The 18,135-nt window shown below is 38.7% G+C and overlaps 1 protein-coding gene across 2 annotated transcripts in view; it reads left to right on the top strand.

The window, feature by feature from the left end:
• Positions 1 to 18,135, top strand: part of LOC134204920 (beta-alanyl-bioamine nonribosomal peptide synthetase ebony) — a 112,977-nt gene that overhangs the window by 65,937 nt on the left and 28,905 nt on the right. For both annotated transcript variants that reach the window (XM_062679729.1, XM_062679739.1), the window contains exon 2: positions 17,496 to 17,690. In XM_062679729.1, the coding sequence (XP_062535713.1) occupies positions 17,561 to 17,690 (130 nt within the window). In that variant the 5' untranslated portion in view covers positions 17,496 to 17,560. The remainder of the gene's footprint in view (positions 1 to 17,495; positions 17,691 to 18,135) is intronic.

Raw genomic sequence — 18,135 nt, 5'->3', positions numbered from 1 at the left:
TTGTCGGCACTCCCACGTATCTTTTGATTTGGATTGGATTTGGATTGGATTTGGATTGGATTTGGATTGGATTTGGATTGGATTTGGATTGGATTTGGATTGGATTTGGATTGGATTTGGATTGGATTTGGATTGGATTTGGATTGGATTTGGATTGGATTTGACTGGATTCGGATTGGATTTGGATTGGATTTGGATTGATTTGGATTGATTGGACTGATTTGACTTGATTTGGATCGATTTGACTGGATTTGACCGATTTGACTGATCTGACTGACCTGGACTGGATTTGACTGATTTGGATTGATTTGATTTGGACTGGATCTGACTGACCTGGATTGGACTTGATCTGGACTGACCTGACTGGATCTGGACTGATCGACTGATTGACTTGGACTGACCTGGACTGATTGGACTGATCTGGATCGACCTGGACTCGACCTGACTGGATCTGACCTGGATCTGGATTGACTGGATCTGGACTGATCTGACTGGATCTGACTGGACCTGGATTGGATCTTGACTGACCTGACTGGATTTGACTGATCTGGACTGGATCTGGATTGATTTGACTGATTGGACTGACCTGGACTGGTCTGGACTGACTGACTGGATCGACTGATCGACTGGTTGGACTGGACTGGATTTGACTGGATCTGGACTGGACTTGACTGGATCTGGACTGGATCTGACTGACCTGGACTGACCTGGACTGGATCTGACTGGATCTGGACTGATTTGACTGGATCTGGATTGGATTTGACTGATCTGGACTGGATCTGACTGGTTTGACTGATCTGGACTGGATTGGATTGACCTGACTGGATCTGGACTGATCTGGACTGGATTTGACTGATCTGGACTGGATCTGGACTGATCTGGACTGACCTGACCGACTGACCTGGATTGATTTGGATTGATCTTGACTGATCTGGATGACCTGGATTGATTTGGATTGATTTGGATTGACTGGATTGGTTTGATTGATCTGACTGGATTGACTGGATTTGGACTGGATCTTGGATTGATTTGGACTGATTTGATTGACCTGGATTGATTTGACTGAGACTGGATCGATCTGGTTTGGATTGACTGATTGGATTGACTGATTTGATTGGTTTGGATTGATTGGATTGGACTGGATTGGATTGGTTTGACTGATTTGGATTGATTTGATTGATTTGACTGGATTTGACTGGATTTGACTGATTTGGACTGGATTTGACTGATTTGACTGGATTTGGATTGGATTTGATTGGATTTGGATTGATTTGGATTGATTTGGATTGATTTGACTGGATTTGGACTGATTTGATTGATTTGGATTGGTTTGGATTGATTTGACTGGATCTGGACTGGTTGGATTGGTTTGGATTGGATTTGGATTGATTTGGACTGGATTTGGATTGACTGATTGGTTTGATTGATTTGACTGATTTGGATTGATTTGGATTGATTTGGACTGGATTTGATTGGTTTGATTGGATTTGGATTGATTTGGATTGATTTGATTGGTTTGATTGGATTTGGATTGGATTTGGATTGATTTGATTGATTTGGATTGATTTGATTGGTTTGATTGATTTGGATTGATTTGGATTGATTTGATTGATTTGACTGGATTTGACTGATTGGTTGGATTGATTTGATTGGATTTGGATTGGATTGATTTGGATTGGATTTGGATTGACTTGATTTGGATTGATTGATTTGATTGATTTGATTGGTTTGATTGATTTGGATTGATTTCGATTGACTGGATTGGATTGGATTTGGATTGATTTGATTGATTTGATTGATTTGATTGGATTTGATTGATTTGGATTGATTTGATTGATTTGATTGATTTGGATTGATTTGATTGATTTGGATTTGGATTGATTTGATTGATTTGATTGATTTGGATTGATTTGGATTGATTTGATTGGTTTGGATCGGATTTGGATTGGATTTGGATTGGATTTGGATTTGGATTGGATTTGGATTGGATTTGGATTGGATTTGGATTGGGTTTGGATTGGATTTGGATTGGATTTGGATTGGATTTGGATTGGATTTGGATTGGATTTTGATTGGATTTGGATTTTAATCCCGATTAATTCCGATCGTACTGAATATATTTTGTGATCATAAAACCTCCAGACATAAATTAACAGACAGTGTAAAATCGTCATAAAATAATTTCTAAAAGACTAGAATATAAACTGGTTGAATTTTGGTCTGGAAGAATGTTTATTATCGTCTCTTTCAATCGGACAAGTCAGTCAGTCAGTCAGACCAGGATCAGTCAGTCATTAAATTAATGATTTTACGGTTTCTCCACCGTCGTAATAATTTCTAAAGCTGCACAGATGTTGTCAATTTTCGCAAGATATTCCACCAGATACCGTGTGAAGGTGAACATGCCCCCATCATAAAGCATATCGATCACACCACCTCCATTGACTTGGTGACCATTTCTTTCGACCAACAAGCTTAGGTAAGCTCATAAATAGACATTCAAAGTCTGCAAAAAAAAAAACTTGTTGTCTCCAAACGAACTGTGGAAAATCACTCTGAACGAAGATGGGTTCAACAAAATACTGAGACGCCATTGGTACAAAGGTCTTGGGTTCAAAATATTTTTTTAAGAAGTGATAGCAAATTATTAAAGGAGGTCAGTTCTATGGCTGAACCTAATCTCTTTGGCAGCTTGTTTCAGCAATTAGCTAGGCCAATGTCCTTTAAAGGTCAAATTTGATCTCGTGGCAGAAATCATCTTTAAATGTTTTGTAGAAAGATTAGTCAAGATGCACGCTTGATTCCGCAGGATTCTCGCAAATGGGTTACGTGTAGATGCACAAAGAAGTTTATCGTGATTTTAGTGTTACCAGAAACAACCCGCCACTTCCCTACAATACAATCACCGGTATCGGCGTTCTTACCGAGATTAGATCAATCTGGAGGAGCGTGTGGTGCGGTAATGAAGTCATTAGCGGATAGTGAAGCTACTTATCCCCGATAGTCGTTATTAGATGCGCTCATGTTCAGCAACCATAATTATAGCGGATGACGCAGTCAAATCTTTTATGCATTAGGTGTGCAGGTGGAATGATTGTTTGATTAGCAAGAAAAAGAAGTAGAACGATTTTGCTTCAGCGTAAACAACAATTTAAAATTCTGCTTGTCATGCTCGACACTCGGGCTAGTATTGGAGCGTTGATGAAAATCTTCCACATTTATCACAACCCTGATGTCCAATTCCTAATTACATTGAGCATTATACAGATCATTATAAGCTCTAAATCATTGCATGTGACTGCATAATAGAAAAATACCAAATTATCCATAATGTAATTGAAGATAAGTGGATTACGTTTTGATTCCCGGTCCGATCTAGGATCGTAAAGATCAACGAATCTCTGAGCTGAGCATTGTAGTTAAGCAGTGACCGTCATTTTTTTATTTATTTTTTTGTTTGTTCCGCGGTATGCGATCTTGTTTACGACATCAGAGCAGTGAAGTAGAAATCTAACCACAATTTTGTAGATAGTGTAGATCATGGTTTCCCAAACTGTGGGAACCCCCAGGGGGGTCGCGCGCGGATTGTTGGTGGGTCGCGTAGAACAAATATTAATAGCAGCTCGAATGCCGAACCTTTTGATCATTTTTTTCAGGAACATAATTTCAAGTTCAAACCGCATTCTATTTTAAATATTCATCACCACGCTATTTTAGAAAACATTTATGCCTAAAAGCTGTCCCCTTAATGAAGTAAAATAAAAACATTTTGACAAACAATATCATGTTTGTCATTTTTTGCATTTGCACGTGAAGGTAACGTGAATATTTTTGTAAAACTTGCCGAAACAGATGACATTCTGATTCAATTAATGCTTAATACTATTTGGTAAAATGCATATTTTCTTAGGTGGGTCGCGAGACATATAGAATTTTGCTAGGTGGGTCGCATACCCAAAAGTTTGGGAAGCTCTGGTGTAGATAATAATAAAAATATTTTATTCGATCATTTTTGTGTGCTTCACTACGGGCGAGCTCGGTGGTCTAGTGGCTACCGCTTCTGCCTTATAAACAGGAGGTCGTGGGTTCAATTCCAGGCTCGTCCCTTTCCTAATTTGTATTTCTATCTTAGTTCTTTCTGTATTTCACATTCTACCAGAACGATTCCTACTGTTAAACCTTCAACACTAACAATCCAAAAACTTCCCGTGGCACCTATGAGAGGTCGTAGAGTTCTCTGCATCTTTCTTAAGTAGGTGTCCAACTAACCATCCTTCCCCTTCCTCAGCATTCGCAAGGACGTGGCCAGGACAGATCTCGACTATTGGAGAGTGCATTGCTTCCATCTAAGAGATAGCGATTAGTCCCAAATCAATATCTGTGGTAACGGTTGAAAGTGTTGCTACTCTCATACAATAGTCTTGGCTTGTACCACCTACGAATTTGTGCGAAATGCTCAATGCTAATGCTAATGCTAATGCTAATGCTAATTTTTGTGTGCTTCACTACGAATATGCAAGTACCTTTTCTACTCAAATTCCTAGCATGACTCATATTCTGCGGTTTGGCTTTCTAAGGACAATTTTCTTCACCTCCGTTTAACTCTTATGCGGTCCTTACCCATACGCTTGAGCCTGGTTAAACGCGGAGGCAAAGAAATTGGCCATAAAACTAAAAGCTTAATCGATATCCTTTTGGGAGGGCCAAGATTACAAACAAATTTATGATCCTATGGAATGAACTATGCGAATAAGGTTGAAATGCGAGTGTTCAGAATATGAGTATTGAACAACTCGGCATGTGTAAGCTTTCTTCTTTCGTACCACCAAAGTGTATCCTAATCTGAATAAGTTAAAATGAGTCAACTAGATTGTAATAAAAAGAATCTTGCTCTACAGTTGTTTATACCAGACTTAATACCAGATAAATAGTGGCTCCCCCTAAATGAAAGACTGCGCATCAACAATTACTAAAACATCACACATTCCCCATGTAGGTTCTTTGTTCGTTTTTCTCGCCGAGAATCGAAATTTCAATTGAAAATCCTTTCATGCAGAGAAACGCTCAAGCCAATTGCGCTGACCTTCACGGGCTGCTGGGTCCGTCGACCTACTGGTCGATAAACTTGAATCCAGTACTGCTTCGATTCCAGTACCGACTGACTGCTGCAGGCGACACAACCGATCCGGCTCTCGTAAGTCATCAGCTGTGAAATGAGAAACAGCTGAGCTAGTTTGCGTTCTACCAAAGGTGTCGGCTCTGTTGAGGCTCAAATTGGCCACTGACTGGTCATGATAATTACTTGCGTCTAAAAGCAAAGATTTCATGAGACTGCATCCGTCCGTTCTAAACTGTTCATTAACATGAATTGCACAAGCGAAAACAGATGCCGGTGAATAGCTGAGCTGAGGCTGTTCTGCTACGGTGACGATCGTGACGACAACGCTCACCGCGAGAATCATATCGGCGCGGGGCGGCCGTACGTACAGCTCGTTCCGATACTTTATTGGGGCTATTATTGACTTATACCGGCTACCGCGTGAGTGCATGCATTCTAAGCTGCGAGGTGTTGCAATGTATTAAAGGATTGATTTGTAGTACGACTATTTATGTTGCCATCGAGCAGTTGTCCGACGAGCTGTCAATATAATACCTAAAACTACTGTTTTATTAGTTGATATAATGAATTTCCTTGAATTTATCACAAACAAATCGTATTCTACGCATGTTATAGAATGAAGTGTAGACACTTTTCCGGTAGTTGTCATCTTCTAAGAGATCGTGCGCTACATGCGGATGTTACGTTCTGTTCGTGTTAATTTAACGCCTTAGAAGATTCCATTAGTTTGTTGATTGCTGTCAATGTTGATGTCGTGTCGTACTGCTCGAAACAGACTACCAAATAACGGAAAGTATTCTGTACAAGCATGTACATGTGCCTCATGGAAAAATGAAATTTAAAAATCCTGATTTATTCACCTATTAGTGATACACACCGCTAAAGATGGTCCTAAGCATACGTCTACCTCGAGTGCTTGCAAGCCCTCCTCGAGCATGGACCAAGTTTCATATCCGTAGAGGACTACCGGTCTTATGAGCGTTTTGTACATCACACGTTTGGTGCGGGAGTGAATTTTTTTTTCCGCAACCCTTAGTAGGCCCGATGATGCGCCTTCGTATTACACGACAAACATTATTACCAGCCGTTAGCAAGGATCCAAGGTAGACGAATTCATCGACCACCTCGAATCCCCGTCTACCGTAACACTGCTTCCCTGGCGGGTCCTGTCGCGCTCGGTTCCGCCCACTAGCATGTACGTTGTCTTCGATGCATTCACCACCAATCCAACTTTTTGTCTAAACGTTTCAGGTGGGTGTACTATCACCTTTTAAAGGTTTGGGCAACAATGTCTATGTCATTCACGAATAAAGAATAAAGAATAATGAATCAAGAATCAAGAATCAAGAATCAAGAATCAAGACTCAAGAATCAAGAATTAAGAATCACGAATCAAGAATCAAGAATCAAGAATCAAGAATCAAGAATCAAGAATCAAGAATCAAGAATCAAGAATCAAGAATCAAGAATCAAGAATCAAGAATCAAGAATCAAGAATCAAGAATCAAGAATCAAGAATCAAGAATCAAGAATCAAGAATCAAGAATCAAGAATCAAGAACCAAGAATCAAGAATCAAGAATCAAGAATCAAGAATCAAGAATCAAGAATCAAGAGTCAAGAATCAAGAATCAAGAATCAAGAATCAAGAATCAAGAATATCAAGAATCAAGAATCAAGAATCAAGAATCAAGAATAAAGAGTAAAGAATAACATATACTAGATTAAAACGGTCCGGACAATAGGGCAGATTTGATCGCCTCTTGAAGTTAGAGAACATTTTCAATGCTACGGAAAAAAATTGTGCAGTGACATCAGAAAACATATTATTCGGAACATGGCGATTTCTAGCGCCATTGCGAAAGCAAACCAAACAATTTATGTAGAAGGGGAAGACGAGCTAGTTGAAGGAGGTTGAAGCTCCCCCTGATCAAAGAGCTGTAATTAATTTCTGTTTGATCACTGAGGTGGGTGGGTCTTAGAGCCCCTGGAAGATACCAGGCTGGGAAGCCCGTTCGCGAGGGTGGGACTTACACGCGATTTAGGGTGCCCGGGAGGCCCAGGATGGCAACTAAATTAGCTGATATGCCTTCCGTCTTTGAGGAAGCAGGCGAGGGCTGCTAGGCTGGTGATATCACCAGCTAAAGCTTCTCGGATACTCGAGAGGATTCCGTAGCTGGATCGGGGAGCGTCAGACTTCGGACACCGTCAAGTCACATGTTCTACGGAATTCAACACCCCACATATTTCGCAAGCACGAGTCTAGCCAGTGCGAAGACGCGAGATGATCTGTTGATCCCTGTGACCGGCATGTCGTTCCATGTCGGAATTGGAAGCCACCCACTGGTTCTCCCAATCCTGACTGACGATTCTTTCAATCTAGGTAATATGCGATGAAGATGTTCAGGAGACGATGGTAGTCCTTCAGATGCAAGAAGCATCTTGATGCTGGTTGGCGTCATTCCATCGATGCATACATTTGGGGGCTGGTCTTTCATGTACGCAAGATACAACCGAACAACCCTCATGATGGTAGGGTCACGTAGTCTGCCTTTTTGGAACCGCCCGTCGCCTTTCGTAGATTGTTGCGTCAGACGAACGATGGGCGGTCTCATTGGGTCTAGTTCGAATTGGCCGTCAGGATTTGGTGGTTGTTTTTGTTGCTGTAGTTATTGCTGCTGCTGATGATGCTGTTGTTGCTGCCGTTGCTGTTGACTATGTTGAGTATTAGCGTAAGGTGGTTGTGGTTCCATTTGTGATTTTTCAGTTGGATAGATGGTTTCACCCTTCTCAAAGTGGATGAAAGATTTTGCACTAGGAGCTGATACAGCTGCAATTGGATGTTCTATTGTTATTGGAGGACCAGAAAATTTACTTTTTGCCATTAGCAGTAGTTGCTTGTCATTTGGTTTGTTTTTGCTTTTACTGCGTCGTTTAAATCGTTTAACCATTTCAGTGGTTCGTTTGACATTCGTCTTGCTAACGATGTTGGTTTTGATATTGCTGCCTTGGGTATTGGTGCTATTGATGAGACGTTTGTTTTGCATGGTGATGTTCTGCTGACGCCGTTCATGTTCCATTTTTTTCCAGTATGGGCTCCACCTACATTTCATTTCCCCACCATGAAAGCATTTCCAGCCGGGTTCGTTGATATGCGTAGAGCAACTTCCTTTTATTCGAGCATCGGAACTTAGCATTTTTGCACGACGCTCAGCAAAAAGCTTAGCAATGGCATTACACGCAAGTTTATTCTTATATCGAGCGGGTTCAAGTTATACTGAAGGTGATTACCTCCGATTTTTTCCAATGTCTACAAAAAATGTAGGCAATTATTTTGTGAAAATGTTCATAACTAATGTTGTTATAATTTTGATATGAAATAAAACTGGTCGAAGACACTTTTATAACGAATTATTTAATTATAACACACGTTGTTTTAAATAACAACAATAGAATTGAGTTTAAATTTTTTTTATGCATTCCTGATCGGGGATGCTCGTATGAACTTTCATTGTGAAATTCATCCCTTATGTTTGTGAAATAAAGTATATCGAAAAGATAAATTATAACAAACATAAAATTGAACTGATAAGATGTAAAACGGCAACTAAAAATGTAATTTTGTCATTTTATTACTAATAATATTTCAGTTGTTCTTACATAAATACAAACCATTGAAGAATTCGGCAACACTGCAATCATATCGTTAGTTATACACACTAGTAATAGTGTGCGTAGTTTACGTTTGAAAAGTATTATTGAAATAGGTATAGGCATAGGATTAACTGTTTTAGAATGTTATTGAAATGGGTGCATGGTGGTGATGATGTTTTTCAGTTAAATACTTCATAAATGTGATATGAATTTCATTTTTGAAGTCATCATCTTCTTTCTTCTTCTTATTGGCATTACATCCCCACACTGGGACAGAGCCGCCTCGCAGCTTAGTGTTCATTAAGCACTTCCACAGTTATTAACTGCGAGGTTTCTAAGCCAATTTACTATTTTGCATTCGTATATCATGAGGCTAACACGATTATACTTTTATGCCCAGGGAAGTCGAGACAATTTCCAATCCGAAAATTGTCTAGACCGGCACTGGGAATCGAACCCAGCCACCCTCATCATGGTCTTGCTTTGTAGCCGCACGGCTAAGAAGGGGCCGTAGTCATCAAGGGCCTTTGAAGTCATCAAATTGTTCTCAATTAAAAATTATATGAATTATTATTCTCATGGTTCATGACAATTGGGTGAGAAATCAATGTCCTTTTTGTGCACATTGCCTTATTGTTATTGATTTAGAAACAGATATCCTATCTCTTTTTATATTCAAGTGAGTTGAACAACAGTGTTTATATGTTCAATTCATGTTAAAGCGACTGGCTCAATTTAGTTTCCAAATTCAAACTTAACATATGTAGGAGTAAGGAGAATTATCTGAATTTTCGCATTTCCTAACCGTTCAAGCTAAATATTAGAGGCAAAACATTTGTTAATTGTACGTGAAGTAAAGCACCACGCGTCTGCTTTTCTTTCTACAATGTGAGACAGAGCGTGGAGCACTAGAGTGGCCCAAGCTTATATGGAAAAAGTGAAAAGTCTGGAATCCCCTGAAAATTTCAGCTCATTCGGTCCAGTGGTTGGCGTGCGCAAATGGCACAAAGTTTGTATGGGAAAAGTGATCCAAATGTATGGGGAAACGCAACTGTTTCAGTTTTTTGCTTCTAGGTGGCGCTGTAGTCGACGGATTCCTGTTGTGGACAAAATGTAGAACCTTTTTTATATAAGGAAGCGACTGGTGAAGACCGGATGTAAATCCCTTTGAAATTGGCCAAGTTATAAGCATCCAAAGTCGAGGGTGTCGAGCGTGTCCCCCAGGGGTGTTTAAAATGAGAGCAACGTACCACCGACCAATGCGGCGGCGATGCAGGCGTATTCGGTGCCGTGCGAAATTAAATGCATGATTATCACGCAATCTCGCGAATTTTTATCCGATTAGTAAATACTTTCCGTGCTCTGTACAGTAGTGTAGCTAGAGAGGGAGGGGGTGACTTACCACTGAAGCCAACGAGCTGAAGTTTTTAAGGGGAGACAAAATTCATGAAATATTTGTAACGAGTTGTTTTCGGACATCGTGATTCCCGTTGCATCAATTTTAGAACGATATGATATAATCGTTACAGACAGAGATACAGAAAGACAGAAAGACAGAGAGACCTGGGATATTATATAAGTTATATATTTTTCAAACAACAGTTTTAATGTTTATAGCATAATTTATTAACTGTATAAAACTAAAAAGTTATCAACAAACAACACTTATACCTATATTAATTGTTTATTCCAACTGCTAGGCCTTCCTTTATAACAGAGCGAGTGCAACCAGGAAAATTTTGCCTATGCTGTTGAACAACTTTGAGAAGATATTGAAGCTGTTCTTCATTTTTTGTCAGTTTTCCACAAAAATCTTAAACTAGTTTAACTCCTCTTTCAGCGCAGTCACTCACTACCAAAAATGAATTAATTTTATTTCTACTTTCTACAAATTCTTCCAATTCATCCCATATACTGAGATCTTCTTTGAGAAAATTTGCAGATATTCCAGAAATTTCAAAAAAAATCATCGTATTTTGAGAAACAAAATCCGAAAGCGTACAAGAAGTCAACTTATCGATCGTAGATACTTTCAGCAGCACTACGAGGAACATTTGAATGGCGCTTAGAGTACATGCAGTGAAAGTCAAGGCAGCGGAGCAGATGACCACCTCAGTTCAGTGGACGATGAAACCATATTTTAAGACAATATATTGCTTTCAACATCCATCTGGCATTGCTATGTGCTCCTGGTGGCGAAAATTTAATTCTTTTCACACCAAGAAATGCTAAAGATAAATTTAGCAACTCTTTATAGTCTTGTCGTTGCTGTTGAATTTTGAGTTGGTTTTTCAAAAATTCAATCAAATGTTGTGTTTCATCACCAAGGATCTCAATAATGTTTTCGTCTACCATATTTTCATCAAAGGATTGATCCATAGTATCCATTTAAATTCAATCCATAGTATCCATGCCGATTTAAGTTTTATAAAAATACTTGAAGAAGGGCCTTTTGAAGGAAATAGTTTTTCCCAAGCTGCTGTCATCAAAACTTCGGCAATATGATGCCTACACGCCAGCCATAAAAGATCTCTGCCAATCCGCTTCTCGATTAGGGTACAAGCGCCTTTTTTGATTCCTGTATTTGCTGCTGTTGTATCAAATCCCATTGCACAGATGCGATCGCTTAGTTCCCATGCATTCATCAACTTGCAAACTTCGTTTGCCTGTCTTTCACCAGTTCCAGAAGACAATTTTGGGACTCCAACCAGCTGAACATTTGCTCCAGAAGATACCAAAACTGGCAATCTTTCTACTTTGTCAGTACCTGAAAAGAAAAAAAATCAGATAGAATCTTTAAAAAAAAAGTTAAAAATATGTTACAAATAGCTTCTTTAAAAAAAACAAATATTACCAAATGTAATCTAAAATTGTAGGAAAGAAATTTCAAATAACAAAAAAACCTATCGATTACTTCAAATCATGCTTAGTTAGAAGATATCCAAAAATCATAACACAGAATAACACATTTCAATGCTATAAAAAATACTCAAATATATTACCTGTGAGATCTTGAAGCAGCTTTTCATCCCAATGTACAACAAGTGGTCCATTTAGATCAAAATTGCTTTGGATATTTTGAGCAATCTCTTCGCGATATTCTGCACGGGCCCTTGAGATTGTTTGTCTGCTAACGGTAAAATCGTCTGAAAAATAGATAAAGTTGATAAAGATTTTGTTTTAGTTACAAGATACTATCAATATAATAAAATTAAACTCAAGGAGAAAGAACAATACAATAAAAGTACTGTTAAGGAGAACTTACCTAAGTTTAGTCCAGCGCTTGTTAAAACCGCAGAAATAACATACATTGCATTTCGGTCGTTTAGTCCAATACGGTCTAGGGTGGCAGCTAGTATAGGAGTCATTATTTTTGATTTACTTCGCTCGGAAAACGCTCTACTAGTGGAGGGTTTCTCATCTGGAAGCAAAACATAAAAATATTGACATATAGTAGAAGTTACCATCTTATTTGATTATATTCTTACGTCCTCCATCAATAGTAAAAACGCTGGTAGATGATTGAGATTCCATGGAAGGCTCTGGTTCCGTTGTTGGTTCTTCTACGATTTTGCCTTTTTTAACTCTCGCAAAGGCAGATTCAGGCCTTCCAACTTCCCTTTGCAGAATAAGGAACTGTTTATCCTTATCGTTTTTAATCAAATTTAATGCATTTCGTCGAGCAATGTCAAACAATCGATCCAAATTTAACCTTTTGTCTGTGCTCTGGGGTCAATATGACCCCAGGCCACTTTGAGTGGCTGCCATTTTTTTAGTTTTCAACCGATTCTCCTAATTTTTGGTAGTTTGGTAAAACTCGCCGAGATCTGTCTCCTATGTGCAAATTCGCTTGAAAAATCTTGAAAATATGCGCTGCAGTGTCCTTTTTTCAAAAAACTTACGTTGTCTGTGCTCTGGGGTCAAATTGATTTAAATTGAAATGCTATAACTATTTTAATGTTTGGCCAATTTTGGATTTTTGGGACTGTTTCGAAAGATAATTTAATCATCTTTCAGGTCGTTACCAAAGATTGACTTTTGGTGGGCAGGTACATCGCGGGGAGGGGTTTTCGTAAAAAGGGTACAAAAACAGTGATTTTTCATGCTTATTTTATTATATCTGAAAATCCTACCCATTTTGAACTGCACCTTTTCAAAAAGGTTATGCAGGAAGGCGTCTGCTTTGACATGAGGCATTGATTAGTTTAGCGCTTGGTCGCTAGGTGGCGGTATATTTGAATTCATTATTTTACACTACTCAAGTAACTCCGATATATGGAATTTTCCTCATTGTAAATATTCTTATCGCACAATTTTGAAATTTGTAAAGATGACGTCTATAACAAAGTTCGTCTGGTGGCAATAGACTGTCATTTGATGGAATAAATAAGAAGGAAATTTACAAATAGGCGGCGCTAGTGTACTTGCAATATTCTTGCATATATGAAATATTGCTTTAGCTTGAGATCCCTCATACCTACACCAAAGTTGTATTCGGCAACATTGTTCAGGATGTCTAGCACTACAAAGCGGTGCTCAATATAATGAGCACTTCTTCTCATTTTTTAATTTGTGCGATAAGAATATTTACACTGAGGAGAATTCTATATATCGGAATATCTTGAGTAGTCTAAAATAATGAATTCAAATATACCACCACCTGGCGGCCGAGTTCTAAACTTATCAACGCCTCATGCCAAAGCACATGCCTTCCTGCATAGCCTTTTTAAAAAAGTTGCAGTTCAAAATGGGTAGGATTTTCGAATATAAGTAAAATAATCATGAAAAATCACTGTTTTTGTACCCTTCTTTACTAAAACCCCTCCCCGCGATGTACCCGCCCACCTATAGTCAATCTTTGGTAACGACCTGAAAGATGATTAAATTATCTTTCGAAACAACCCAAAAAATCCAAAATTGGTCAAACATTAAAAAAGTTATAGCAATTTCAATTTGGGTTCAATTTGACCCCAGAGCACAGACAACGTAAGTTTTTTTGAGCACAGACAGAAGGTTAATGAAACTAGACTCTTGCTCTTTCTGTTTATCTCCCGCGTGAGGAGATTTTATGATAATTGCTCGCATTTTGTTAAATAATTTTAGGAGCTTAACAACAGCATTGTAGTGTTGCATTAGAGGAATTCTATATTTCTCCCAAAAAAATTGAAGTAAAGTTACTACAGTTTTAGCAGCTGGTTTTATACTCAAGTGTTGATTTTTCATTATAAAACGCATCCGACCAAGCACATCACCGTTTGAAGGCAACTTACACCTTTAAAACTTTCAATTGGGACAACAAGTTCCATACTTAATTCTTCCTTAGATTTTGAATCCATTTTATGTATTCCACTTGCACGATCAAATATCACTTCACAAAAGCAAGAAGCAAATCTTTCTTTCAGGACCAGTGGTTTTGAAGATACAACGATTTTAAGAGTGAAAAATTTGTTACGTTATATCGAGGCATCGAGGTATACATGTAGAAATAAAGAGCTTTTATTTCATTTGTTAATACAACAAATAGGCCTAATGATTTGGGAGTTACAATTTTATGAAAAATTAAAATTCCTGAAATGATCGATTTTTCTGAATACCCTATATTGAAATTGGCGTCATAAAGGGGAAATAATAAAATGGGTCCAATATTGTTCTATAAGGAACGATCCTACCAAATATAAGGAAATTTTGAGGGATCATATCAATAATGTTGGAACTGGATGGCTGTATATTTTTATTTGTGGCTAACAAAATAAATGGAAGAAGTACTTAATTTATTTCGGGTATTTACATTCACGCTTCGAAAATTGAACTCTAAACTATAGCATAAACCAAACTTGACCAAATTTTGAGTTCTTCAATTTATGTCAATTTTGAGTAATTTTTTTTAGCGTGTTAGCTCGAAGATAAAACGACGCCAGAAAATTGCGAGATTAAACATCGAACAATATCCCGGATGTGTTTTTCTACTAAAAAAAAAAGGATACCCCCCTTGCCCCCCTTATTCACCCCTCCCTCTCTAGCTACACTATTGTACAAAGTACGGAAAGTATTTACCAATCGGAGATTGCGTAAAAATCATGCATTTAATTTCGCACGGGACCGAATACGCCTGTATCGCCGCCGCAATGGTCGGTGGTGCGTTGCTCTCATTTTAAACACCCCTGGGCGACACGCTCGAAACCCTCGACTTATAACTTGCTTATAACTTGGCCAATTTCAAAGGGATTTACATCCGGTCTTCACCAGTCGCTTCCTTATATGAAAACCCAACTTAATTCACCGAGTGGTGATACTGCCTTTCTCGCATTTAGCCAAGACACCAACCTTATATAGCGCTTATATAGTTCGATGTACCATTTTCTTAATAACTATTAAACGCAATGGTCGATCATTATCAAATTCAATAGTGATCAACAAGGCTTTGTCCCCTGTCGAATGCAACTTGTTGCGAGAAAATCGGTTAAAGATTACTATATGAAAAATTGTCTAATGTTTTTCTTAGCTTTTGTGCACACACATACGCACACACATACACACGCACATACACAAATACATACACACGGACAGACAGACATGTGCTCAGTTCGTCGAGCTGAGTCGATCGGTATATAACACTATGGGTCTCCAAGGCCTCTATAAAAAGTTCGTTTTCGGAGTTAAATGATAGCCCTTCGGTACAACTTTGTTGTACGAGAAAGGCAAAAAGGTTCTACATTTTGTCCACAACAGGAATCCGTCGACTACAGCGCCACCTAGAAGCAAAAAACTGAAACGGTTGCGTTTCCTCATACATTTGGATCACTTTTCCCATACAAACTTTGAGCCATTTGCGCACGCCAACCACTGGACCGAATGAGCTGAAATTTTCAGGGGAGCTTCTGGGACCCCCAAACTGTCATTTAAGGGTGCAAGGTTTGAAATTCAGGATTTCATGCATTTTGGGCCAGTCTAGTGGAGCACGTGGTAAAATGGTAAGGTTTCTGACCTTTTCCTCTTTTGGAGCATATAACTGTTAACCACCTACTTCACAGTTTATTACAACTGCACCACAACTGTATCACGTTCAACCTATGTCTATAAACCAGGATTGAAAAGTCTGCGGAAATGAACTAAAAATTGTTAGTCTGAACTCGGAAATGAACTATTCTTGTTAGTCATCATTAAAAAACAATCTTATTTGGATACTTTCTGTCAACCACATTTCAAACTATGTATCGCTTTAATTAGAACCCGTGTTCAATGTTGTCGGAAACAACAGGCGACCCATCGCCAAATCGATCCGATAATTGAGTCCCAACAGTGATCACCGCTGCTTCGGAGCAGATCAAAATTGTCTTTACAAAGTACTGGATGCGTCACATAATTCCGGCGGCGACTGCAAACGTAAGGCAAACGTTGAATTAATTGAATTCAGATCAGAAAACAACATCACGAACGCAATCAACAGCTGGATCAGAAGTTGGATTCTGCTTTTGAGTGGTACCATGCTCCGTGAGTGTCATCTCAACGGACGTACAAATAATTGGCCACGCTTCGAACCATTCTGGGAACTGCTCTAGGTTATAGGAAGTCGGTAACGTTGAAGTTCACCATTACCGAAAGTCGCTCAAAGCAACGTTCGTTAAATTGTAAAGTGCAAACGATGCTCTCTACAATGCAAGTGCATATCATTTATGAATTATGCAGTATGCAGTTGAGCCGGTAGTTGGAAACATCTCAATAAAGGACGAATGGTACTGTGTTGGCTACCATAAACGGGCCCAAATAATTCCATTCCCTCAACCTTGGAATATACACTGCCATGGTATCTGCCGTAATGAATTTGCTGCAATTATTTGTACATATAAATATCTCAATCTTCTAGACTTTCGCCATCAGCAGCGCGTTTACCACAACAGCTTATCGTCAAGATCAATGTTTTTCTGCACAGGCAATCAACGATGACGGTGAATGAAGGACGTGTTGGAATATGTTGTTACACTTGCCATTCGTTACTCATGAAAACTTAACTTCCCTTGAAGTATAGCTTCATTGATTGCCAGGGGGAACAGACAAGTGTACAGGATTTTAAAGTGGGTTTGGTACACTTTTCCCAACCACATACTTCCGGTATTGTTGCAGATTTCCATTTAGAATTTGATAATTCACTCGTTACATAACTACTGGTATAGAGGTATAGAGATTTTGCCGTTTTTCATGGCAATACAACTCAATATCACGCGTCAACTGAGGACATGCTTTTTTTCGACCAGTACATAAAGGCACTATCCGACCTTTCTTGCTGATTAAACAGAATTGTGCGATTTTGAATTCAAAAAAGAAGCTATTTCTCCCTAACTTTTTTTGCCACGTTTTTGCTTGATGCTTCCATACATGAAGCAGGCATTAGGGAGCATTTTCTCGCTTTCACTATTGAAAGAATTGCTGGATTTTTTATCTACCCTTATGCAACATCGCAAAACCCGCCTTAGGAAAATAATGAACCTTATTGAGAGCGAAACATCAGCAGTACAACGAAATACATACAGCCCTCGGCTCAGCAAACTTGAGTACTAATCAGATTTCGACAAAAAATAATTTGATCTCGGAAAAAGTTTTCTAGAAACCAGGCTGTATGGACTTTGGTAAAACTTTAATTTAATTTGTTCTCAAATATTGCTGTAATTACGTTCATTTCATCTTCAGCTAATAGTTTTAATTTTATTTCTTTCCAACAATTTCAGTACGACGTCTCCATCGATTTTAACTTGCTGTGACTCCTGTACGAACCTAAAGCACCAACACTACCATGGGTACTTTGCAACAGTTGGCCGTCATCAAGGGACAGCAGCGTGGACTGATCCCGGCGCTACTGCATCGAACGTTTGAGGCCAACGTTGATAAGTTCTGTGGAACTGACACAGCACTTATTTTCGACGGTATGTATCAATATGTTACTTCCAACAGTTTTCTTGTTTTTAATTTGCGGATGCAGTGTATCAAATAAAAATTTCAAAACCGTGACGAAATTATGTAGGATTTTGAACGTTAATAGCGCCCTTATCTTTTGATAGATTTTCATACATCAATCGACTAGGAAACTCTCCACTAATTTGCCAATTTCATTGAAACTTTTGATTATTTACTTTAAATTATTGAAATTTTCAATTCTTTACAAGCTCAGTAAACAATTTCAGAATCAACCAATCTCGTTCATGCATTCCCAACACGGACATAAGCAGGATGTAAGTCAAAAAGCCGATTCTGCAGATGATCCAGCATCTAAACCGGTTAACCGTTCATCAATCAACCAACCCAGAGCAAGTATTAGAGTCATTGTCGACGAACATAAGCGAGTTTAATTTTGACCCAGAGAATGGCACC

This window comes from Armigeres subalbatus, chromosome 1 (genome assembly GCF_024139115.2).
Source record: "Armigeres subalbatus isolate Guangzhou_Male chromosome 1, GZ_Asu_2, whole genome shotgun sequence".
NCBI lineage: Eukaryota > Metazoa > Arthropoda > Insecta > Diptera > Culicidae > Armigeres > Armigeres subalbatus.
This window is presented reverse-complemented; position numbering and strand designations above follow the sequence as displayed.